The sequence below is a fragment of the Branchiostoma floridae genome, chromosome 1 (genome assembly GCF_000003815.2).
Source record: "Branchiostoma floridae strain S238N-H82 chromosome 1, Bfl_VNyyK, whole genome shotgun sequence".
Classification (NCBI taxonomy): domain Eukaryota; kingdom Metazoa; phylum Chordata; class Leptocardii; order Amphioxiformes; family Branchiostomatidae; genus Branchiostoma; species Branchiostoma floridae.
In genome coordinates this window covers 17,117,607-17,143,111 of record NC_049979.1, presented here as the reverse complement: position 1 = coordinate 17,143,111, position 25,505 = coordinate 17,117,607, and the positions used below count along the sequence as shown (strand labels likewise).

Genomic DNA, 25,505 nt, shown 5'->3' with positions numbered 1-25,505 from the left:
CCATTGTAAAAGTAAGATTCTTCTCTTGTTCTTTGAGGTACTTATCTTGTATCTTATGTCCTGTTTAGGAGAGGGATACCAGCACAGCCCCTCCGTCCTAGTGCTTGTCCCTTTGTACCTGTCTGAGAAAGCCGTGGATATATCTGAATAGAATCAGAAACATATCATCATTACATAAATGCTGCAAGTAAATGCCTTGTGGTTCTATAGATGATGGGTCATCATGTAAATGATAAAGAAATAACTTTGATTATTCAATGGCCATCAAAGTACTGATTTATGTCTGTCCATACTGTGCATATTACGCAGATATCTGTAAAGGCTGTTGAATAAGTTCTCAATCATGTACAGTACATTGTGTTAACAACTTTATCCTTTTATTATGCAAATGAATGTATTCTGGAACTTTGTTGTAAGTAGGTTGACGTATTAAAAAAAATATTTAGCTATTTGTAGTTGGTTTTTGTGTGATTGTTTGTCATGTCAAACTAAGTGTGAACGGTTCGCTTGAGGTTGTCTTTCTCCATATACTCTGTCATGTCAAACTTTAAGCAATAAATGATTCAATGCAGCCTCCTTGAGTCATCAAAGCAATCGGTATTCATCAGCAGTCAGAATCTTGATTACCCACTGTTCCATAATCCTTAATTGTAGGTCCAACGTCATGCATTGTATGGTACTGCAGAATACTCATTATGGATCACTGGTTACAGCAATGCCAGGCTGTATGGGAATGTTTGCTCTGGGTTTATCTGTATCCCAGTATACATGCATAAAACATTTGTGTGCCCTATTCACATACATGTATCCTGCTTCATAACCTCATGTTATCTGACAAAAAAAATTCTCAACTGCGCTGGCAGGTATACCCTTCGCTGGCAGGTATACCCTTCCCTATCAGTCATAGCTTAGCTTTTTATAGTTCACAGAAATCTATCAGACGTGCAGGGACTGCACCATGGGGCATGTTAGCTTGTATATGACCAAGAAGGTTGGTATGACACAGGAACAGGTTTATGCTGAATTGCAGCTGAAATGACTCTTCAGTCCACAAAAACTATCCCTAAAAGGATGTAAAAGAACAATTTGGACTATTGTGCCAGGGGGAAATGAAATGACACAAGTGGATGCTGCTGTCTAATGGTGTACTATTATCACTGGTAGACATAGGTAAGACATGCTTAGTGATATGCTAATATCTTCAAATACATTAGATACATTGATGTCAACCCCTTCAATGATTGACAACAGCAGTCAAATACTTTTGATGAATCATGCCTCTTCTGCTAGATCTATTCCAGTTTTGGGTTTTGGTCTTTGCAGCTGTACACACTGACTCAACATGTGGACACTTCCACATTGTATTTATGTATTCCTAGTGTAGTTTTCATATCCAGTGACGACACATGAATGACACCGCACAGAAGACTTGGCAGAACAACACAATGGGCCTGTTTAATGGAATCCAGGTGTAACCACATGCATGATTGTATGCTCATTTTACAAAAACCCAAGTGTCAAAGCCTTTTTTGTAAGTACTATAATACAGCCCACCACAATAAATAGTTACAGCAAAGGTAATGGGAATGACAGAAACTTTGAAAATGATAATAATGTAGTGATGGAAAGGAAGCACTTGCTTGGATGTGCTTTCAACAGTGGAAAATGGTTCCCTAGGAGAGGGCCGACAAGCAAGCTTGCCGACAAGATATAAGTACAAAGACTAGTCGTCATTCCAGTATGGCAGATACACTTACCATGTTCCTTAAGGTGGCGTATGACTTGCAACAGAAATAGAGCAATGGCATACCCACCTGAACATGGCAGTGCAGGGTGGATGGTGTTGTATAGAGCTATGTAGGCCATTGAGGGGATGTATACTTAGCATCTCTTTCACAGCAAATTGTTGAGCAGAATGCTAGGCAATAAGTACAGCCCTGTTACTGATGGTCCAATTTGTATCTTTGTCTTTTGGTAGAAGTGACAATGAAATAGAGATAGTGGAGGTGCCTTTCCACTGTTGTATGTTACTCTTCAATTCAAGGGCTAACAGTCTCCAGACTCATCTTCATTGATGCCAAGATATACAGGTCCCCAAGGCCAACTGGATATAAGTTTTCAGTCAGTGTGAGGTAGAAGTTAGTACAGAATCCTGTACAGAGGAACCAATTCTCACAGTGAAAATATCCAGGCAAGTCAAGAGGGGCTTCGAAACAAAGGCAACAAAAACTTAACAAGTTGTACATAGCAGCAAATAAATGTTAACTACTGACATTAAAACATAAGGTCACATGTGTTAGCTAGTGTTTCTTTGAGAAGTGGCTATTCCTTGCAACCTACTTAAATGAACATACTGTTGGCCTCAAAGAAAGGTCAGAAATCTATTTGGTGCATACTTTGAAATGTTAGCTGTGGGTTTGTGTATTTGCATTCATAGCAAAGGAACTCAGTGGTCCAGCACTTTGTAAAACTAAAATCTTTGAACGGAATAAAAGAACAAACTCTGTGGTAAAGCACAACAAGACCATGACCACTCCTGTATTTCAACCTGACATACACGTGTACAGAACTTGATAACAGTTCACATGACCATTGAATAACACTTTTTCATAGCCAGGGTAATTGGTTAGACCTGTTTTCTTTAAGTAGTCACATAAGTACAAAGCACTGAGGACTGTACACATGCATTCGTACGGCACAAGACACAATTTTTTTTATAAGAAGCTACCTGCCTACTTCTCTCTTCCTCATCTACGTGGAATGCTCTTGAGACCCACAGAGTGACCTATGACCTTGCTTAAATACAAATATGCTATCTAGGCGCACCACCACAACACCACATATTACATACAAATCTGAAAAAATCTCCCTACAAGCAACCACAGGAGGAGTCCCCTGTATACAGCCTGTGGCTACTTCTAAGGTTTTACTAAAATCAAAAAGTAAAAAAAAAAAATCAGCAAAAATTAAAACTCTTACAGTCTATTAGTCGTGGACAATAGCTACACTACACCTGATATACTTTGTGATATGAAGAACTCCATACATCACTGAATGTCTTTCCCAAAACAATAGTATTACTAACTACACCAGTATACAATCCAGAGGTGGGTTATGTGTTACTACAAACGGATCTTGAGCATGCATTTATCTACTAACTGTGCTAAAACTGCACCAGTCCCAGGGTTAGTTTCTTCAATACACTTGAAAATTAGTCTTCTGCTTTGACCGTCAACAAGTTACCACACAAAGGCAGTTCAAACAGCATCATTATTGCATTTTTCAAATCAATTCTTTCCAAGACAAAATTGATTGAGGGGACTTCAAGAACAAACTCTGGGACTGACTTTTCTCATCAACACTCCTTTGTACACAAGACTAAAGCTGTCTTGACAAATTATCACTGAAGCACTTCTGGAAGCAATTGCTATTCATTTCCTACTATTGTGAATTTGATACATTTACACTTGATGGAAGCTGGGTAGTGTGTCTTTCTTTTTTTGCCGATTTATCAGTTACATTACAAAATGTCTGACAGTCATGATTCTCAGCCAAACTTCAACATCCTGTGCTTCAATGAGTTGGAAACTGCTTGGATACAGGTAAGTTAGTGTCTGTGATACAGTACCACAACAAACTGGAATTCTGCTGATAAAATTGGGAGCTGCTATGTTTGATCAATTACATGTACATCCCGCAGGCTAACACGGTGCCTACTGCTGCGACTGCTCGAAGTACTTGTACGTGGGGTTCTCATAGCCATTCTGCTGCATCTTACTGACGTGGCGCTCCTCCGGGGTCATGCTGGGGTCAACCTCCACCACCGCATGGTTCACACCTGTGGAACAGAAGATAATCTTAGCAAGACTTTCTTTCCTTTGGACTATTACAATGTTCAAAACAACTTCAAGTCATTCTTATCATTAGAGTTGCCACTGCTCTAATAGATGTCAAAATGAACTTGTTTCTTACCTGGTTGGCGCATGGGGGCATGCTTCTTGCGCAGGACAATGAGGGCCACGATGATGATGACAGCAATGATGGCAGCAGCCACAGTGAGGGACAGGGTGGTGAGGTTGGTGATGTGGCTCATGTGCTTGTGCCACTGGTTCTTCTTCACCTGCAACAACAATAACACAAACAGTTAGAGGTAGCTCATGTCAAGGAAGGGAGAGATTTCTAACATACATGTAGTGCAGTAGCCCAGGAAGTAAACTTTGATGTCAACAGTGATAAAAAAATGACAAGATATGCTTGAACTGTTAAGCAAAAGAGACAAACACTCTTAGACAAAGGTAATGCTCTCTCTGGTAACAACTACACTGCCTGGTTTCATTGCTGCTTGAATAACAGCTCCATTGCACATGATTCATCATTTGCTGACTTACAATAGATGCTGCCTGAGGTGGTCTGTCAGCCTTAGATGCAGCAAACTTCTGCAGGTGCTGTGGGGTCACAAGAACCTTCTTTTCAGCCTGGCCCTCTCCCTCAGCATCTTCATCCTCATCATCTCCAAAATAATCCATCTTGGCAGGCTTGTCATCATCTGTGGAAAACATGCAACGTTTAAGTCTTTTATGGGTCATGGTGGAAAGATTTGCTTAGAGAAATTTGGAGTAGTCCAAGAAATACATTAAAAAATGAGTTTGTGCTTGTGTCATACTGCATGAACCTTCATTGAGCCAAACATCTTAGTCAACAGCATGAAGTACTTAAGGATCCGTAGACTCTACTGACCATCCTTCAGGATATCGTTGATGCGCTGGTCCTCCACATCAGGAATGTTCTGCTCCACCTCCACAGGCAGGATGCCGATGGGGACCAGCGGCTCTGGCCTCTGGTACACGGGCAGGTCCTCGGGGTTGATGATCTGCTGGTCAGCCTCCAGGTCCTGCTTGGCTCCATTCAGCAGCGGGTCTGAACCATGGACGACAAAGGGACTTTAGTACACACATGACATTGCATAATTCATATTCATACAGGGTTCACAGTTATAAACATCCACATAGCTTTACTTTGGGTGACCATGCACTGACCATTCCTTGTCTGAAATTTGGAAGTACATGTATATGTATTAGTCTAGTGAGGCAAAGATGTTGTTAGTACATGGCCTGCAGGGTGAACACATACACAGACTAACACGTCAAATAGTTTTATACTAGTATATCACCATGTGTGGTAACTATCAGGAATTCTGCCATGCTTCATTACAGCACACAACACAAATATACATGTACTAATTATTGGGAATTCTCATTTCAATATTACAAAGTAAGTTGAACAACACAAGTCAGTGCATCCATTCAGTATGCAGCAACAGCAGGATGAGAACATGCATCATCCATCAAGACTCAAGGGTACATGTAACTGAACAGTCATAATTAAAGCATGTGACAGCCAATTTATAAAGTTGCTGACTGTCAGCAGGGTAAATGAGCATGATAACACACAACAAAAAGGAATCATATCAGTACAGAAAAACATAAACATACATTTTAAGCTAACAATGTGTCTAAAAATGGCCAAAAAGATGGCTGCCTGATTCTTAAGTCATATCAAACATGATATAAACTGAACCAACAAGCAATTTGATATCCCTATGTTTATTTTTCTATGCTAAGTTCCAAGAATAATATTAAATTTCTGCTAACTCTCTCTACATCATTGTTGTACATTTTTTCAGTAACTGGGAATAGTTGTTACATCCAAATCTTGTTTGTCCCTCTACCCTATTCTAAACCATAACATCATGAGTAAAATGGTCATCCTAAGAGGTTGCTTGCTAGCATGCAGTAGGTAGCAAAACCACTTGTATCAATTTGGATCTTCATAATGATGTTTGAATGATACACAGCAAACTGAAACAGAAGACCCAGACCGAATGTTAGTATGCTGCACATGTAGCTACGAGGAAATGATGGTCTAAGCTGCAGGCAAAACATTTTAGTTAATGCTTCCGCTAGATTGGTTGTGACAAGGAAACACAGGAATAACCACAGATAAATGACACTGCTGCACATGTCTTCCATCATTTGCCAAGCACACATCTGTTAGAGAAACTACAACAAAGGGACGTACAATCAAGACAAGGGGAATAGTAAATGAGTGTCTCTACTGAACACTGATCACAGGGAGCTTAATGTCAAATGGTCTACAGTTGGTGCTAGTCTTTTGATTACAAGAAAACACCACAAAGACAAAAAGGGGCATGGTACATGAGCACCATGTGTACAGAACACATGTGCATTGTACACTGATGCAATGCAGGTAAACTAATTATAACAATGGGTTAGTGAGGCTGGCATTAAGTGTGCTGGATGGTTCAGTAGAGACTATTTCATTTACCGCTCTTTGGTGTTTTATTGTCTTTAGTGCTCTCCATGTCTGCCTCCTTCCCAGAGGTTTTCTTGGGGGCCTCCTTCTGTGGCTTGTCTGGCATGGTGAGATCTTAAGAGCAAAGGCAGGTAATCACATCAATCTAAGTTTAAGTATGAGAAAGATAACATGGCCTGTCATGGCAAAACAGTAAAGACCTTCCCTGTAGCAAGACATCCCTGAAGAATACCTGTTTACCACGTAAGAAGTCAGCACAACACAACTAATCTTCACAAGATCCATGGGATATTGTAAGTGTGGGTTTAAATTTAACTTTAATGGAAAAAATCAGCATGGCCGAGAATGTCATCCTATATTGGCATAAATGACATAAGACGTGAAACATATTAAACAGAAGACTTCACAGCACTACAAAAATCAGGCGAGTCTGATGCATAGAAAAAATGTCCACCTAACAAGACCGTTCATGACAAAACGATTCCAACTACAAATCAAGGATACAGAAGACAGCAGCAGACAAAGGTAGGGAGGGCCAAAAACAACACATTAAACAATCAAAAACCAGACTGAAAAGACACTAACAGAACCAAAATTGCCATGCCCTGATTAGCACAAGTCAGTAACTACCAACATGTATTTTTCAGTGGTGAATGACCCTGAGACTACCATCTGAATCATTAAACAAACTACATCACTGCACATCACGACACAACATGGGGATGCATTACCACTAAGACTTGTGGAGTCATCCTCCTCAGGTAGCTGTGAACCTAAGATTGCCATGATTTTCTCATCTATCACAGCCTGACTTTTGTCCGATGGTTGAGCGGTGCTGTCCAGTATTTCACTGATTTTGTCATCTATCTCCTGAATGCGGGATGCTTCATGAGGGAGGGAAAGAACAATGTGTGGAGAAAACACAGGTGAGCAAAGGAAGTGACACCAAGCAGATGGAAGAGAACACAGGAGATTCATGAACAGGTGACTTCACATTGAAGATGTAGGCCATGAGTATGACGAAGTATATAAGCTGAATCTTTACATGTTTACTATGGAGAGGGATCACAAGTAGTTTCAATGTGACCCTTTCATCTCCCGTGCTGATTTTCGAACTGCAACTGTTATTGGCTTTCAAACATTTAATGGTACTTACATATTGCAAATCTCTATTACTATAGGAATGGTCATAGAAATGGCCTTATTATGGCTCTGATCTAACTTTGGTGGCAGCCATGGATTCACAAAGATGACCTAGCTGCGCGCCATTACAGACTGGGTATGCAATTACCATCAAGGTCAGACGAGGTCTGTCCATCAGGGGTTCCAGGGCCTGGAGTATTGCCATCGGGGTAATATGATGAGTCATACTCATAGTCATACTCCTCATCTGGGTACATCATGGAAGCAGTGGGAGGGGAGGAAACAACATGAATGAACATGAGGAGGCAATGAAGCTCACAATTTGTGGTTGTCCTTCATTTTGTTGACCTTGCCATTTAAATATTATGTACACTTGTGTGGTGTAGAAAGATATGTAAAATCTCATCAATATAAATTCATATGAAAGATGGATAAGTTTCCAAAATGAGAAGATAAAATGGGCCATACATCCTTTAAAGATTCTGTTTCCTGGTTGATGAAACAAAGATAATTACATACAAAATGTATCTACATTAGACATAAACTTGATTAGAGAGGCCTTAGCTCCTCAGAGAAAATGCGACTGCTAAGTTTAAAAATAAAAATGGAATTGAATTTACCTGAATTTGCAATATTGTTCACAGCATTACTGGTCCATACATGGTAAAATCATCATATCATTTTGTAATGACAAAAATGTCAAAATTCTGCATGGAATACAACCACAACCTGTGCAGCAATGGCAATGACAGAGAAAGGGGAAGGAATAGTGGAGACATGCAGCAGGGGTGTCTCTTCCTTTCCAGGTCAAAGACAGTGGCCCAATCAATATTTTCTGGAGGACAGTTATTGAGTAGATGGTCGTTGTGATAGAACACAGAAGATGACTCGTATGTGGTAATGCAAAACATTGTTTTGGTGAACTTAAATTTTCTGCTATCAGCCTTGTACAAAATTCCCTCCAGGAAATTCCATACTGTATGATGAAATAACGGTTTTAATGAACTCTATCCTATAATGGAAATCAGTACTACATACCAGCCGAGTACGATCAATCCAAACCTAGTGAACTGATTGGAGGCTGGGAAGTCTTATCAACAGACTTTTTGAAAAATACCACCCACACACTTAAAGCAGCTATGATTTACTGCGTTTTCAATTTCTGACTGGCTGCAGCATTTCTCAAGAGAAGAAGCCGAGATACAAATGAGTCTCATGGCTCATGGTTGATCACATTCACAACAAGAAATGGGGGGAATCAGCATCGATTTGTGGGTGCAATAGATGTATTATTTGGCATGATGCCTGCATTTTCCAAGAGCCTGCAAGTTTTCTCCTATGTCATTCTCCAGAGGTGGATTTGTTCTGTATGAATACAAATCTACGCCACAGTGGTCAAATTGTGGAGGAAAAGTGCCCACCATCCTTGGATGAGATTTTGTCCTTTGTAGAAGGCTGCATGAAGGCCTGCACAAAGTCCGTCTTCTGAAACTTCTCTTGAACATACACTTCTACAAGGGTTAAAGAGACAGCAGATTTGAGTAAGATAATGCATAAACTTAGGCAGTCACCAGATGTGGATAAGGATGTGCTTAGTGGGAGTAGTGCATGCATTATTGAGAAAATGCATGCACGAAGTGTTGTTGGAATGGTTCTAACTACGTGAAATGGCTATAATATGAAGGCAGGGGTTATGGTCCCAGAAAAGTATATCTCAAGGCACTGGACATAAAACGAAGGATGGGCATGCAGACATCATGGCTTCTTCAACCAAAGCAACAAGACAGGAAACACTGTGAAGAACGTAGAGAGACTAGCCTGCTTAATCAATTGTATTTGCACTTCATTCTAAGTCATACTTGTAGGCTGGAAGGTAGAGGAAGACATGCAGAACTTCAGTTCAGAGACAATTTGGCCACCATCCAAATTTGCAGTCAGTCACACTCTAGATGACTCACACTGAGACAACTGCTGAATTTTGAATGCGGGTAAGGTGACAGGCGCAGCTTCTTTGATATCTAATGAAGCTCAGGGGATCTGACACTACTTTTTACAGGGCATACTGGAAGCCATTGCACATAAAGGCTGCAACAACTGGAGAATCCCAAGCGTAGATGGTGCCAATAAATAAAAATGAGGTCATCAAAGTATGTCCAATAAAACACAGATGAGTAATGAATCTGAATGACTGATTATTTTGGGCGCTTTCTCTAACTACAAAGCCTACTCTATTATATGTGTGGGTGTGAGAAAGCTTTAATCTTCCTTTTTGGTGCATCTCAATTTAGGATCACCCAGGTCTAACTAGGATCCCCTGGGGCCACAAACCTGGCCAGAACATGACAGAGTTCAACACTGCTGCATTAAACTTTAATGTCTTCATCAATTTTCAGGCAACTGTGTTATGGTCACAAGTCCAAGTTCAGCTGAAAGTCATATTCAATTGCATCCAGCAGAATTTAATTATTTTCCTCATGTGGGGTAGTCTTTATGTACCCTGAGAAAAAACATTAGCCCGGTCAGATGTTTCAGGTAAGATATAAATAGCTACAACGTGCAGTCAGTGACTCAATGTAAAGGCAAAATTCATCACAGGTCAAGTCCTTGACATATCCCTTATCCCAGTGGTAATGACAGTATCCAATGAAGGCACTGTTTCAACAGAAAAGTGTCCTATGCAGAAATTGGATTATCATGCCCATGTGGAGTAAGATGAGGAGGAGAGGTCGATCCAGTAGAATTATAGTTTTACAACAATCAATACAGCCGTGCACAGATGTGTCTTCCAACAGCAACATTACCGTTGATCGTTTTGCTATTTCCTTATTATCAACGTTCTTTGTAAGTTTACTTTGCTAGGGCAATTTCACATACACCACTTGACACTTAGAGAATATTGAATGTTTGGACTATGCCACAGACAATAAGTTTTACTCCAAAGACTATTATTACAAAGACTATGGTATAGATGAAATTTCTGGTTTTTATATTCAAAACAGCCAATTCATGAAGTACAAATGTAAAGTTGGCTTCCAACTTCTGACCAAGGTGATAAAACACATGCAGCATGCTGGTGTATCAAAGTTGTCTTTTGATGGTAATTCAGTAGAAAGTGTTAAAAAATTGGCCAACTCACCCAGCTCTGGCATGATCTTCTTGGCGATGCTGGGCAGCCTCCACAGCAGCTGGATACTCTGGTTGATTCGCTCATCAATCACTCTGCAGAGGAAATGAAATGGAAATTGTTGTTCTCTTGTTTGGGGAAACAGCGTGATAGAAATTTACCCTATGTCCATCAGATGTAACAAATAAAGAGTAAAAAATGTCCTGCTCCTAGTGATGGATAGTTAGCACAGTTTCAACATTAGTCATTAGTCTTCTATTTCCTAACATGATAAGAGCCCATCAGAATTTTCTTTTGGATCATTTTGATGCCACTTTTTCTGGTTACCATGAGGTTATGGACTCCAGGATATCTTTATTCCATTATGCCATGTGTAATCAAGCTGTCAGATGATACAGGTATGTCATATAACAATTGACTTCTAAGTGATGTAGAAATCATTCTGAAACAGTCATCACCAGCTTGTAAAATCAGATAAAATGTTCTCTTCTCTGAAGGCTGCCAGAAGCTTATGGTACAAAACTGCTACATGTGACTTTCAGCAAGGCCATGACAGAATGTCCATTTTCTCCCCAGAGGCCATTTGTTCTACCTGGCCTGTGGCTGGCTATTGATTTTTGCCCCCTGCTTGGGGGAGGCCCATGCACCACCAGGGGCAAAAATCTATGGGGTATGCTGGCTGATGGAAGGTGACTTAGCACATGGGGGGATTACTTGGTAATAACAGGGTACTCTACTGCTGCTTTATGCCTGATTGACGTTTCTTTTTTTTTTTCTCTTCCTGTCACCTCTAATAAGTAATTCTGGGACTATTCTCACCAATGTCCAACTTGTGGTGATATTACATGTACTGGGAAGTCTGAAATAAATTTGAGGCTCCAAAAACAAAGACTCCTGCTGTTTGTGTTTTTGGAAATTCATTTTAGGCGCACCTCCATTCATGGTTTTGCTTTGCTTTGCATTTAAGTTTATAGATTATATACATTAGAGCCTTCAACTGTAAGGTCAGGTGGGATACTGATATAAGAAGGATCCCGATAGAAAGACAAAATGAAGCCTATATTGGAACATTACACGCATTGTGAGAATAAACATCCTTCAATTTTAATCATTTGTCAACTTGATTTTCAAAACTTCAAGAGATCTTGAAAACATTTTGTCTTTAATCATGGGAAGGCACTAGATATTTTGCTCCTGATGAATTTTATGTGATCACATTACATGTCTGGGATCATCATTCTTCTTTCCTGCTTGATTTAATAAAACAGGTCCAGATAATTCCTGAGGATTAATAACTTATTTACAGTCAGACGAATAAAGGGTTCAGTCTGAACATGGCTGGAATAAACTGTTAAGGAAATCAATTCATGGACCAAGATCAAATATGGTCACACACACTATTACTGGTAATGTGAGACAGGCCAATCCATTAGTCTGTATTGACTTAAAAGGAATAACTAATGAGTAGTAGGAGGGGAAGTCTGGGGAAAAAGTCTGAATACTTGTATCAAGTGACAAATTTCCTTGATCGAGAGTCAAGTTCTCCTTTTTGACGTCCTGCTGCAGTACATTTAGATTTTTAATTCTATTTCATCTGATATCACAACTCCTGCATGGTGACTGATGTGCACACGGGGCATTACAAGTTGTTTTCAAGCTCCGCAAATGGAAACAATTTCCTGTGTGGCACATGTGGAGAGACAAACCATTTTCTGAAAAAAATGATACTGCAAATGGAGCTTCAGCATGTTGGTGATGTATGTTCCTCAAAATACACGCCTACAGTCTGCAGGGCAAAATACTGGATTACAAAACACAGATGACACTGGAATGACACACGAAGTAAAGGTCATGTATAATAAAGCACTCTAAGTCGATCAATACCAGTATTTGCATGACAGATTAGTCGTTCTGCTGACATGTACCATACGCCACATATCCCTCAGGTACTGGACTTTGTTGCCTGTTCCATTGACCATTGCTGGCAGATATAAACTACCTGCAAGGATGACAATCTACAAACTTTGTTTCTTAAGTTAACATGTACTTTCTCTCTAATACTTTACTTGACATTTTCAGCATTATTCTGTTATTTTTTGTTTGGAAAGTTCCCCCTCCTCCTACAAGAAGCTGATGTAGTTAAATGTATGCCTGGGACTTAAATCTATAAAGCTTTGTTATAGCAGTAATGATAAATATAAAATTTTGGTGTCCTGGGATGGCACAGTCTAAAGAGTTTTGGTGCCTTATTGCACTTGCTTGTTACCAGAGATGGCATATCTTTGCTATATCACATTACTTTCAGAGACAGTGAATTGTCCTTAACCATTTATGATTCAAGTGCGAACAAAGATTTTGATGATTCAATAAAATGACTATGATTTGACACTCTACCCAGCATTCTTCTAGTTTCAGGTTCCCAGTAAATTCAAATTGGAAGCAAGCTGCTAGTAAAGAAGAACTGATTTATTGCCAGATTGGGTTTTAACAGCCTGGTATGACGCAGAACAGCTAAAATGGTTTTGGGTTACAGATAACATGGTGATTGCCATGGTATTTGCATAACTGGCATGTTATACATTTATGCTTGGTATCATTCACATCTTGCTGAGTTTAACAACAAATGCTGAAGTAGCTACATAGCACTTAACAATCTGCTGGCCTAAACTGCCTTCATTGTGCACTTAAACTGAAACTTTGAAATCATGAAACTTTGAAAGCAGTAAGAAAACGATCATGACTGTTGTTAATGTGATCTTCAGAAGTTTAAATTTACATGTGGAGGACACAGGTGGTATGTGCTGAAACTCCGAAGACCTGTAACAGTGGGAACGACCTTCATTTCACATCACAGCAGGCTGTCAGACATGTAGTTTATGGACATGTCTTGCCCTAAGATTTCATTTCTACTGAGACAATTTCCTTTCCAACAGGGTTCCTGGGTGAGGCAGGCAATCTTCCTCCCTCACTCACCCCAACTGCCCAGGCAGGTCAACACTGCTAATGTCTCCTCTGCATGAAAAATGTACCCATCTGGCCCCTTGATACAAGATGGATATTATCTAATGCACCCTGGACAAGACAGATGTGTGTGGTTGCACTTGAGAGAAGGTGAGCAATCTTCAGTCAACCCAGGGGAATATGTATGAACAGGGAGATAAAAAAATCATTTGCTACGCATCTTGGTCATCTCTTGATACTACAGACACAAAATATCACATACTGTTGCTTAAATATTACAAAGACATGACAAATGTACAGGGTAAAATTTGTTGCAATACAACCATCATGTTACTACAATTCCTCCAAGTGCTGTGCTCTTTGACCATATAATATTGAAACACTCATTTCCATGGCAGTATCATATTACATGGCACAGATTCCAGGCTAACTGCATCTTTTACACACATTAGCTGTAGCTATATGTATGATCCACCAACAAAATAGGCCAACATTGCTGTTAACATAAGGCCTTGGAAATTTTATGTGTCCCACAGGAGTTGACCTAAGAATACATCTCAAATCAAGAAGGAATTGGGAATGCCATTACCATGAACATTAAATCATGTCCTGCCATTTCCTATCCTGAAGAAAACATGTCTTCTATAAACCTTCTTTTATTACTAGGATTCAGTGATTTCAGGTAGTTTCTGTTTCAAGTGGCAAAGTCAGTCAGTTCTTAGACAAACAGCTTGTCAACAATGTTCACTGTCACATTTGATTTTAAAATTCAGGTCTACAAGAAATCAAATAATTGCAAACTATCCCGAAATAAAACTGAACATATCTCCAGCTTGTGTGAAATTGAAGAAGAGTGGCATGCTAAAATACAGCATGGTGTGCAAAGACAAGTTATCAAACCAGCTTTACTGTGTGATAAGATGTATAAAAGCATATGTCTAACTACATGTTTCACTTTGAAAAATAACATGGTTCATGATAGAAATGCATGATTACTGTTTTTACTGACCTGAGGTGCTGGATAAGTGACGGCTTCATGTCAGCAGTCTTCTCAGGCATGGTCTCCCGCACATGTTCAAAGTGGCGCATGCTGTGCAGGCGGTCCTTCTGCTCAGCATGGATGTAGGCCTTCAGAGCACGGAGGATCTTATGGGCCTGCACATACGAATGGAAATATGGTCCAAAGTTTCAGAGCTAGTAAAGTTTTACTGTGTAAGCAGTATCATCATAAACAGCGTCTAAGGAAAGTTATGACCTGTAACTCGTACAGCTAACATCAAGCAGCTAATGATTCTTTGCATCAGGCACGATCAGCAATCCTGCAACCTGTGAGAGATAACTTCAAACCATGGAACCTGTGCCCTGTTGACCAAACTCACATACAATTTGCTGTGACTGCCGGGGTCAACTCCCATCAGACTTGTTAGGAGCAGTGAAATAAGTGAAAAGCCCGGAGGTCATGCTGTTTCCTGGGATTGTAGAACGTGAGCCAGGTGCTGATTTTCCATTCTATCTCTCCAGTGGTCACCAAATCATCACCATTACACAAACTTTTAACACTTAAAGCTAAATCAAACAGTGTCAGTACAACAGGCTGATAATATGTACTGTAGTTTCATTGGTCCTAACCTTTCAGGGAATAAGTCTGGGTTACTGAGAACACAATGAAGCTTGCCAATAACCTCTGGTGAGATCAGTAAACCATTAGCTAGAAGTGTCTGGAAGGGATGTTGTTTACTCCAGATGTCACGTTTTTACCAAAAGGTTTCAGGTTCTTTAATTATAATCAAGACAACAACACAAACCAGAGTAACAACAGCACCCTGTACTAAAAGCCCATGAGTGGTCCACTTTTGTGGTTTTATTCATGAAGTACAATGTGTACTCCTGCTACAAAAACTTCTTCCCAAGCTCTCTGATGTGGAGCACGTGATTTATAAGTGTTGGTGAAGTAGATGTATGCTTCAACAGCAGTGCTACTTCAGCACTAATCCCCAGGGAACAAATCCTTGGAAGCAAGCCAGGTGCAAAGAGGTCTGCAGTCTCAAGAGATGTTTAAACATAGACCAAAGGGGGTCTGTTAAGTTTTAGTCTTTTGCTGATAGCTTTTTGTTATCTTATTTGTGATTCAACGTGCTAAAAACATAATTCAAGATGTTTGTCAGAGGATGTCAAAACATGTGATCTATATGGAAGAAAATCATTTCAGGGGATATCTTTATCCTAAAGGTTGACCAAACTTACATGAAGGACAAAATATTAACTTACATCAGCCTCTATTTTGTTACATTAAGCACAAAAATGATGGTACTCTTGTAACAGTAGATTTAAGGATGCCAGGATGGAAATTTTTAGGTCTCAACAATTACATAAACCCCTTCAATGTTTTAAGCACCACAAAGTGGAGATGGGGCACCATATTCCTGGTATTGATTTGCATGGAGCAACTCATTTCTGGTAATGCCTGGCCTATATTGAACCGTAACCAGCCAAGCTGAAATCACTGGGGATAGCACCAATCATTCCTCTCAGCCTACCCTGCACTTTAGCCCTTGCTAAGTAACCACATTGCATGAACAAGCAGACAATGTATCACCATAGCAGATCACCCTATCTGGGCATCTTAACCAAATGCAATAGTTCCTAGAATTACAAACAGCTTGTCTATCTCTGCACTGTAAGCCCAGGGAGATCAGGAGCACAAGTTTTAAAAAAAGAAGCTGCATATGGCATTGATGATGCTGTATATGCACACCTGAGTCTTCATGGTCAAAATTTCTCATTGCCACTGCATGGCCATGTAATTTTTCAATAAATTTTAACCTTTACCATTAACATGCCTACTACAGTAAGCTACTTCATACGTGACACGGATGCGAAGAAGTCTGAGAGGATCTCCAACCTTCCCTGTAGCTTTCCTGGCTTTTCCAGGACCACTTCAATGTGGTCAAAATGAAATTTTTCATCAGCATCACCAATTTTGAGATGTGCACAACAAATCCCATCAATACCACCATTTGGCCAAAATGTCACTTCCACATCACAAAATGCATTTCATTTTATTCCATTGTTATTTGATTTGCCATGGTGAAACAAATTGCAGTGTCTCTAAACGCTTAACGGCTTACTCAAAGATTTATTTTATGAGTAATCTTGTTTCACTACGCTAGCTTACATGAGGTGGGTTCTCTCCCAGGGCATCCATGTAATCTTCCATGGCTACACGTTTCTTGTTGTTGAGCATGGTCTCCACACGCTGCTGATGGGTCTGCAGCAGCTGCTCCCGCTCACTCTGACCCTCCTGCTCAAGGGCATTCACGGTCACCTGGAAGCGCTGAGAGACCAGACAATTTTCACACAATCAGTTTGATGATTTATTTACATGCTACATGGGAATATTTCTTGTCGTAAAATTTAAGGAGTGTGACACAAAACGTACAGATTAAGGTACGATAGTACTGTCTACCCTGTCTGACTGTGCGGAATTCCACAGGGCTGGAGTTTCCATCTGTAATAATATTAATAAATAGTATTTCCCTTACCTCCATCATCTCCTTCTTCATGAGCTCAGCCCCGTTAGGGTCCTTGCTCTTCAGTTCCTGGTAGCGCTCCTCTGCCTCCTCCCACTGCTTCATCACCTACACAAAACACATCACACAGTTCACAGACTCGTCTTCCTTGGGCCTACCAAGAACAACATGCTCCTGGCCACTGGTAAATTTCTTCATGAAAACATTATACAACATGGCCAGCATATTCCCTAAGCTAAGATCAAAGAAAGTACATGCATGTGCCTGGGGGATGTTGATAGAAAGTTCCATTAAGCTTACTGCTTTACTTCTGTCATGGGCAGATAAAAGCCTGGCCTTTTAGTCCTTCAGCATGACATTTAAATGTCACTTTGGTAGTCAAGTTTAGCACTAGTATCAATGCCAATAGGGCAAGCTAAATTGATTATCCTTGAAGGTTGCAATTTCTTTTCAGCATGCACTCTATCATAAATTAGAAATCATAAGTTTGTCCTTAGTACACAAACAATCATAAAATCTGCATCCAGCATCGAGTTTAGTGTTCCTACTGGCTGATGTTTCCACATATCCACGAGTGAATGCCATTTTCAGTCACCCTGAAGGCCATATTCTCCTGTGATTTCTGAACTTGACCCAGGTAACCTGAGTCATGCTGAGACTGAGCTTCTCTTCCACACCTTACCTGGTCTCCAGAAACATCTTGTGTTCATTGCCTGAATCTTCCTCAAGGAAGTATCGGATCTACAGCTCTTGGGTGTGGGGCTGGGGGCAACCTCCTCTTGGAAAACCTCCTCTGTATAAAATGATCTACAAAACAAAACTTGTCATTGGTTTTCATGTCCCGTACATTGATGGAATATAGTATCCATCATTATCAACAAAAACAGAATATTTTATCCATCTATGGCCAGGGCTCACAATTCATTTTTGGGATTAAGGGCACTGGTGCACCCATACTTAAAAAATTGGGAGCACCAAACAATTGTTGGGTACACCACTTAAATTTCAGTAGAATGCAAAAAAAATAATAACACAACTTAGTTACCAGCTATCACATTCTTAAACAAGTAACATGACAGACAGATCTTTCTAACACTTAGATGTCAAGAATATGATGTATACTAGTATACTTGATATCTTTACATACATAAACCTAAGAAAATATTTGGGTGCACCCTGTGCACCCACTGAAAAAAATTGGGTGCACAGTTCCAATTTTGGGTGCACCTGGGTGCACATGCACCCAGTATTTCGAGCCCTGATGGCGGTTTCTTCACCTGAATGCAATGATAACTTTTTTTAGTTAAGTAGTCTTCTGGGTGCTTTACCTTCATGAAAAATTAAAAATCTGCATCTCATTTCATATTGCAAAATGCCCACATCATGAAATCTATATATGGAGACCAAGGCAGCCAACACCCAGCAGCCATCTAATATTTATGGTCAGTGCAATCAGACTTGTTTGGCATTCATGATCAATCAGGGGTTGGTGGAAGCGAAGACGTGTACCTTCCCTGTTGAGAATTTCCTAATTTTACATTTATGAAGAACACACAAGTACCCTGACAAGAACAAGTATAATTGTATGCAAAAGCTTAGCTCAAAAGACTCAAAAGTCTATATCTCAAAATGGTGGAGGTTAGGGCTGCTTAAAGCAAAATTTAGCATATTTAGAATTTGCTACATACTAACATTTGTTCCGTTGACTCATCAAATCAATAGTAAATCCTTTAGGGGACTAGTTTCACTGATTTTTGGCAAAGATCGCTTCCCACGACTTGTTGATGGATTTTCTTCAGTTGCTCCAACTACAAATTTTACTTTCCCAAAACCCCTGTGGATGACTCCAGGAGGCATCTCTGATTTCAAAACAATTGAGTGACTGAAGAGCTTCAGACTAACAATATGAATATTTTATGCCTATTCCAGACAACTGGGACATACCCACAATTTGGCTGAACAGTAGGTTTTTCATCAAACCATAAATATGGCAAGCTATTATTATAGAATTCTCCCCCTTGTTCAATTTCACACTTGGGCAAAATATGTCAGCACTTTGAGAAGTCAAAATATGAATGCCAGAAATAGAAGTCTTTTGCAAGAACAATATGTCACGGACATAAGACCTCTCGAGTCTAAACAAGCATATTAATTCAGTATAATCTAACAAACATAAATTGCGATTGTTGAGCATCTAATTTTTAGAGCATGCAGCTGAGATAAAGCATAAGAAAAAGGTTCACGCAGAATATGAATATTTTACAGACTGTCAACACCACTGGGACATGCATCTCTACATACGTTATCATAAAGCCATGACTTGGGGGCGACTTTACAGTCCAGCTGGCAGGGATGAGATATGGACAATCTGAGCCACATTAGTTATGACAAAGTAAGCTTGATGGAAAGAGCATACAGTCCATGAACACTACTGTGGAAGAATGTTAGGGAGTCTTGCCCCAAATCATCAATATGCCAGACATGTACCATCAGATCTTATCTAACACAATATGCCTACAGTGCCTTACAGGAAACCTTTCCCAAATTCATCAAATTTAACAAGGACCTCTGTAGAAAAAAGGAACAATGGCCTCTTTCCAGGGCCATTCTTTAAAATGCCTTTCAGGCCTAGTCCATGTAACACGTAATGCTTGTAATGAGATTTACCTTCACAAAGGCGGCCATTGCCAATGTATCCAGGCCTGCACTCACAGGTGTAGGCAGCACCGCTCTGTGGGATGCAGTCAGCAAAATCAGAGCACTCGTGGCTGCCATCCTCACAAGGGTTGGACACAACTATGGACAGACAAGAAGATGTACAGCTTTAGGTAACATCTTTTTTCTGGTGGTAAATACATTATTAGCATTTGAGGGAAGATAAAAATGACGCTTTTGATATTATCTTCCACATTTTTTTCTATACCAAAAACTGCTATGAAGGAATATAATTGCGTTCAACTGAGGGGTATCAAACAACACATCAATCATGCACACTGCAGAGGAGTTACAGGTCATTGCACTTTGGAAAAACAACATCCTTGTTGTTTGTCACACAGAACTAAGCCTGTGGCTTACACAACCCTGTCACCCAATACCAGGTACAGTTGCTACCTAAGCAATTTACCCTTGCTTTTGTTAAGGCTCACAAACATACAAGGTCACTTGGTAAAAAAATCAAGGCTGTAGTAAAGCTGGACATGCAGCCATTGTCAGCTTGCAAGATTTGGTTTCACAAAGAGAGCTTTTGTTTCAGGCACTTTAGAGCTATCTTTGAAATCAAGTTGCAAACACCCACAAATCCCTTTTAACTTCTCATGGACACAGTGGGAAACCTATTCTGTTCAACCTGCGTATCCAATGTATTTTTCTAGACATGAACCAAGAAATGCAGATGTGCTAACTGCTGACTCCCTACTGACTTTGCAAGCAGAAATTACATGTGTGTTGTTATCATGGACAACTTTGTCGTACAATGGATTGGACACAACAATATTTCACTTTTTATGCTGTATCATGTCTATCCAATCTATCTTCCTCACCCTATAAAGTTACCTACAAGTAATGCAAAGTACATTTGTATATTGTAGTAACTTGCTAGCAATGAGTTGGAGATGACATAAAAGTTACCTTCTTTGACAGGCTCCACATCCTGGAGGGACACCTGCTGCTGCACAGGTTTGGTAGGACAGCAGACAAACTCCACACCAGTGAACAGGTCCACTCCACAAGGCTTCAGCATGGCAAAGTTGTGCAGGTCAAAACCTGACTTGTCACATGCCTCCTTGGCCGCATCACGCCACTGAAAACAAGAAAGAACATTATGATTTAGATCTACCAAGATTTCCCTGTCAAATCTTGTAAAATAATTTTTTTTCTATGCATTCACTTCACTATAAAGAGAGTCTTATTATAGCAATTCTAAATTCCACTTACCTTGAAGAAGGTCGTACAGACTGAGCTGTTGTGAATATGGGAGAACTTGCACTTGGTGGGGACCATCAAAGCATCACTCTCGAATCTGCCAACTAAGAAACAAATAGAACTTAGTTACATTGTGCAAATGTTAACCAAAAGAGAACAGTAATTAAAAGGTGAGGAAACAAGAGCTACTGGTAGAAAAGTTAACCGGCCACAAGTTTTTAGAACGACCATAGACATGCAACATGGCAAAAATCACAGAATCCTTAAACAAGGCTTTCTCTTACCCAGGCATCTGAAGGGCCTGACTTTGTGGGGATGTCCTCCACATGGGGCAGTGGAACCAGGCTTGCACCAGTTCTCAATCTTGATCTCTTTGGTGTGCTCTTCGATGTTGGTGATTTCCAAGTTAGGGTACATCTGGACAAAATAAATAGGAGACCATGAGAAATGTTGAGCAAAATTGAAGAAGAATAAAGAAGGTTACCAAGTTAAGTTCAAATATAAAATGAACTTGTACTATTCCAGCATCAAAGTCAATAGGCACTAGATAAATCTTAAACACATCCAATACTTACCATCTTGCAATAGTCCAGGATGTCCTGTGGCTTATCCTTGAAACCATGCTTGCCAGTTGGGTCCGTCTCCCACTTTCCAGAGTCCAAGTTGATGTGCTGGTTCATCTTGTCCTTGACCATGGCGACCATGGGGATGGGATCAGGCTTAGCAGAATCATATGTGGCTGCCAGGGCCTGGAGAGACAAACAAGACTTGTAAGGCTTTCAAGGAGATTTGCAAATTATAACCCATGTACAAATATCATACATCTATGGAAATCTATACAAGCTATTGGAGAAACCTTAGCTGTTATGCATTTCTTTTTACTGTAATGCAAGTATTATGTTGGTAGTGTCCGTTCTGGGTCGTAAAATTTGACTAATCTTGCAGTGTCTGAACAAGGTAACATAATGATGGTAACACTTCTAGTACTATTCCTCTTTCAGTCATAAATTGCAAATGAAATCATGATGCAATGCCCCTTTGTTCAAGAATTGTAACCTTTAATCATTTTCTACCTTTTTGTTCCCATTACCTATACACTGTAATCAAGTAGATAATTACAGGTGTCCCAGGGGAAAAATTTGCATGCCATTCTGTTCATCCATTAACTTAAAGTTAGAAATCTGACTAAACTGGATACACTAGTCACGTGTAGTCCAGTTGGCCAGGAGGTCTAATTCCTTTGGGTAAAGACATCCTCACTAGTAATGCTGGCACTTTGGACTGGGGCTCAATGGTTGGGCTAGGACAGATCAAGGTATTTTGGCTGACATTTCATGTAGAGTTTTCACCTTTATGGATGGCTCACACACAAATCAGAAGGCCATCCAGTGTAATGACAAAGATCACAATCATTAAGTTCACCCGTTGGAGATCGCCCTGATCTTTATTACACTGGTTTAATGGTCACATTGGTATTTTGTGTTCTCATGAACGTGACCTATCCTGCTCTTCATCGCCACTGAATTCCAAGTTACAGCAAAATTTACAACTTGATGGGTTTTGCTTCTACAGTCCATGATTGCCTTTTTCTGTCAGTCTGAAACTGAACTTCGTCAGTTCTAAGACCATATCAACATAGATCCCTCTACTTGGTTTCCTAATTTGGAAAATGCTCATGACTGTCAAGGTTCACAACACATTTCATGATATGCCATCCCAATTGTGTCACAAAGTGATTGTGATATCAGCTGCCAAGGGTTCCAACTCATAAAAAGAACTTATTGCTGCAGTAGCTGGTTAACATGGCAGCAGTGACATGAGCAAATTGACTCATAAATTTCCCCTTGTATTGTCTGAACTGAACCACCACTTCACCTGTAAATGGCCTAGACTCATTCAGCCATTGTCAACTTTATTGCCTTTTGCAATATAGAAGCCTGTACCTAGGTAATGGAAACAGATAGGTGTTTTACATCTAACTGAGACGTACCAGTTTCTTGACGAAAATAGTGTGAATCATCTATTTGCTTGTATATGCAAGTTTTGACTTCACTCCAGAATGATAAAGAAATAGCTAGATTACTTGTTGAAATAAGCTTTGCATGAAACCAATTTGCATTCATGCCTATGTGCAAGATGTTTGTATGTATGTACACTCACCATCACAACGAAATATGCTACATAAGGCATACCAGTCTTTGAAATTAATGGCTCAAAAACCTATTATTGACAACCTTGCATTGTCGAAGTTGAAGCAGATTTCTAGGAAGGTACCCAGGGAAGCATCATTGGAAGGACTACTCCTATTGACATAAACTCAGTTATACCAGACAGGTGTTTGGATGCCAAAGATAATTTTTGAAGCACCATCAGTGTTGCAGGTTTCTTGTGTCTGAGCCAAAAAACTTAGACCAACTTAGGACAAATATTACGCCCTCTTCCAAAGCAAGTTAAGAACTGGTTTCGACCAGTTTTTCATCTATAACAGATGGATATGCCTGCAGCTGGAGAATCCTGTCAAATCATCTTGCATTTATCAAAATAAAACATCAATGAAGGGAAAAACAACTTCAATCTTTAAAGACTGGCAAATACTATTTGAGGACACTGCATCAGGGGAATCCTTCGTACGACAGGAAAATTTGACAATGAATAACATCTTCGCTTTTGCATGTCCTATAATAACTTCCACTCAGGGTACTCACAACTCTCATCTACAGACATATTAGAGATGCTGTGCATGCAAATTGATTTTTATTATGATAGATGACAACATAAGACAAAGGACTCTTTGTAATAATTATCAAACTTTACTGAATCATCATTCTGAATGAAGATGTTTAGGACTTACATTGATTCTACTGATGCTAGCAATTTCTCTTCATTTTGTAAAATTTAGCAGACTTGAGAAGGTTACTGGTGGATCATGTATAGTACAGTATGGAAATTGCACATAAACATTTTCAGTCTGACAGTCATTGGAATACAGGACTGGTCAATGGCTATCTTGCTGTATAATGTACATATACGATATAGACAGCTTTATTTACATGACCTCAATGTGGTAGGTCTAGCTCAGTAGTTGCACAAAAATTACAACCCTGCAAACATGTGAAAGCTTTGCATAGGACATTTGCTGGGAAATTATACATCACAACAAGTAGTTTAAATGTATAACGAAACAAGCATGTGAATAGGAGTTAGGCAGTAGCCAAGGGAGTTGACATACTGACAGTGACAGACTATGGTCAGGGAGGATATTTACATTGTAGTTTCTCTGGTCTTGCTTCATGGCAGCTACTGTACCAGTTACTGTCAGTCAACAAACTAAAACCACATTTCACAATAATTCAAGAATATGTATGGTTACTTTATGTAACTAGGAAAATAATGTTGTATAACCTGCCCACTTGCCCCACCTATTGTAAGAGAATGATCCTGGGCACTTTTCCTTGTAGATCACTAAATGCACTTATGATGGATAAGGTAGCCAATATTTGATTTTCTTTAGCCAACATGTCCTTCTCAAATCCACCTCATTTAGATAGCAACTACTTAAGACACCACATGTCAAATTACATTAGTAAAATCAATCTGTTTCATAAATGCACATTATCACAGTGACCAGTCATTTAGCAAGCCAAATAGATCTGAAATACAACATAGGATATGTTTACTTTCATATTCCTTTCTCCTTCATATTCCTCAGTGAAAGTATTGTAAATATCATGCAAATTTTGGCCACCATTACCAATATGTCAATCATGCCATATTTAGTAATTAGCGTATAAAAATACCCCAAAATTAAGCTTTCCCTCTGTGAATGTTTGCATTTGTTAAATACCTAGGCAAGGGAAGCACAGCAAGAAGGAAAGCCTGTACCAACTCTGTGAAATTTGTGGCAACACTTGCGGAAGTACCTTCTGAAAGGTCACATATTTGCCAACAGCTGAACAGATTCCACATGGCCACCATCTTACCACAGACGATTTGGTGAAGAATATAACAAATGTACCCTAAAATATGCTGCTTCTACAAACTGATTTACAATACAATGTAATGACAAATTAACACCACTGAATTAACAAAATATCTACAGCAATACCTCAGTGCAAAACTATCTGCCGATAAGACATATAAAACTGATTAAACCAAACCAACAGATCACATTCAAAAGTAGCTTATCAAAGTAGGCTTATCATCCATCTATCTATTACAGACTTATTCTTCTTATCACAGTGAGAATGACAGAAATGCTACTGTATTCCCCACAGAAATAACAGCACCACTAGTAACACTGGAAGCATGACCAACATCTGCATCCTGCTGCAAGCCTCAATGGTGACTGCAAATAACCTTTAGAAGTTGGTATCTCTTTCACTGTGACAGGGGTCAAGCCTTGTGGAGAGGGGGCTTACTCTGAACAAGAGAAATTCTTGTGCATCATGTAACATTTTTTGTGGATAAAAGCTAGTCAAAGCAATAAGTAAATG

The 25,505-nt window shown here is 39.7% G+C and overlaps 2 protein-coding genes across 2 annotated transcripts in view; one reads left to right on the top strand and one right to left on the bottom strand.

Annotated features, from left to right (window-relative positions):
* LOC118420721 (beta-hexosaminidase subunit alpha-like) overlaps window positions 1–2,956 on the top strand; it is an 8,878-nt gene extending 5,922 nt beyond the window's left edge. Inside the window, exon 13 of the mRNA XM_035827680.1 lies at window positions 69–2,956. Coding sequence (XP_035683573.1) covers window positions 69–126 — 58 coding nt within the window. The 3' untranslated portion in view covers window positions 127–2,956. The remainder of the gene's footprint in view (window positions 1–68) is intronic.
* The window catches only part of LOC118410763 (amyloid-like protein 2), a 26,909-nt gene continuing 2,833 nt past the window's right edge, over window positions 1,430–25,505 (bottom strand). The window contains exons 2-19 of the mRNA XM_035812595.1: window positions 21,588–21,761; window positions 21,297–21,429; window positions 21,025–21,116; window positions 20,719–20,890; window positions 19,759–19,887; window positions 17,769–17,884; window positions 17,104–17,199; window positions 16,737–16,895; window positions 14,571–14,716; window positions 10,613–10,695; window positions 8,898–8,987; window positions 7,625–7,723; window positions 7,065–7,217; window positions 6,346–6,447; window positions 4,738–4,917; window positions 4,389–4,546; window positions 3,973–4,120; window positions 1,430–3,838 (exon numbers count right to left, since the gene is read on the bottom strand). Coding sequence (XP_035668488.1) covers window positions 3,714–3,838; window positions 3,973–4,120; window positions 4,389–4,546; window positions 4,738–4,917; window positions 6,346–6,447; window positions 7,065–7,217; window positions 7,625–7,723; window positions 8,898–8,987; window positions 10,613–10,695; window positions 14,571–14,716; window positions 16,737–16,895; window positions 17,104–17,199; window positions 17,769–17,884; window positions 19,759–19,887; window positions 20,719–20,890; window positions 21,025–21,116; window positions 21,297–21,429; window positions 21,588–21,761 — 2,355 coding nt within the window. The 3' untranslated portion in view covers window positions 1,430–3,713. The remainder of the gene's footprint in view (window positions 3,839–3,972; window positions 4,121–4,388; window positions 4,547–4,737; window positions 4,918–6,345; window positions 6,448–7,064; window positions 7,218–7,624; window positions 7,724–8,897; window positions 8,988–10,612; window positions 10,696–14,570; window positions 14,717–16,736; window positions 16,896–17,103; window positions 17,200–17,768; window positions 17,885–19,758; window positions 19,888–20,718; window positions 20,891–21,024; window positions 21,117–21,296; window positions 21,430–21,587; window positions 21,762–25,505) is intronic.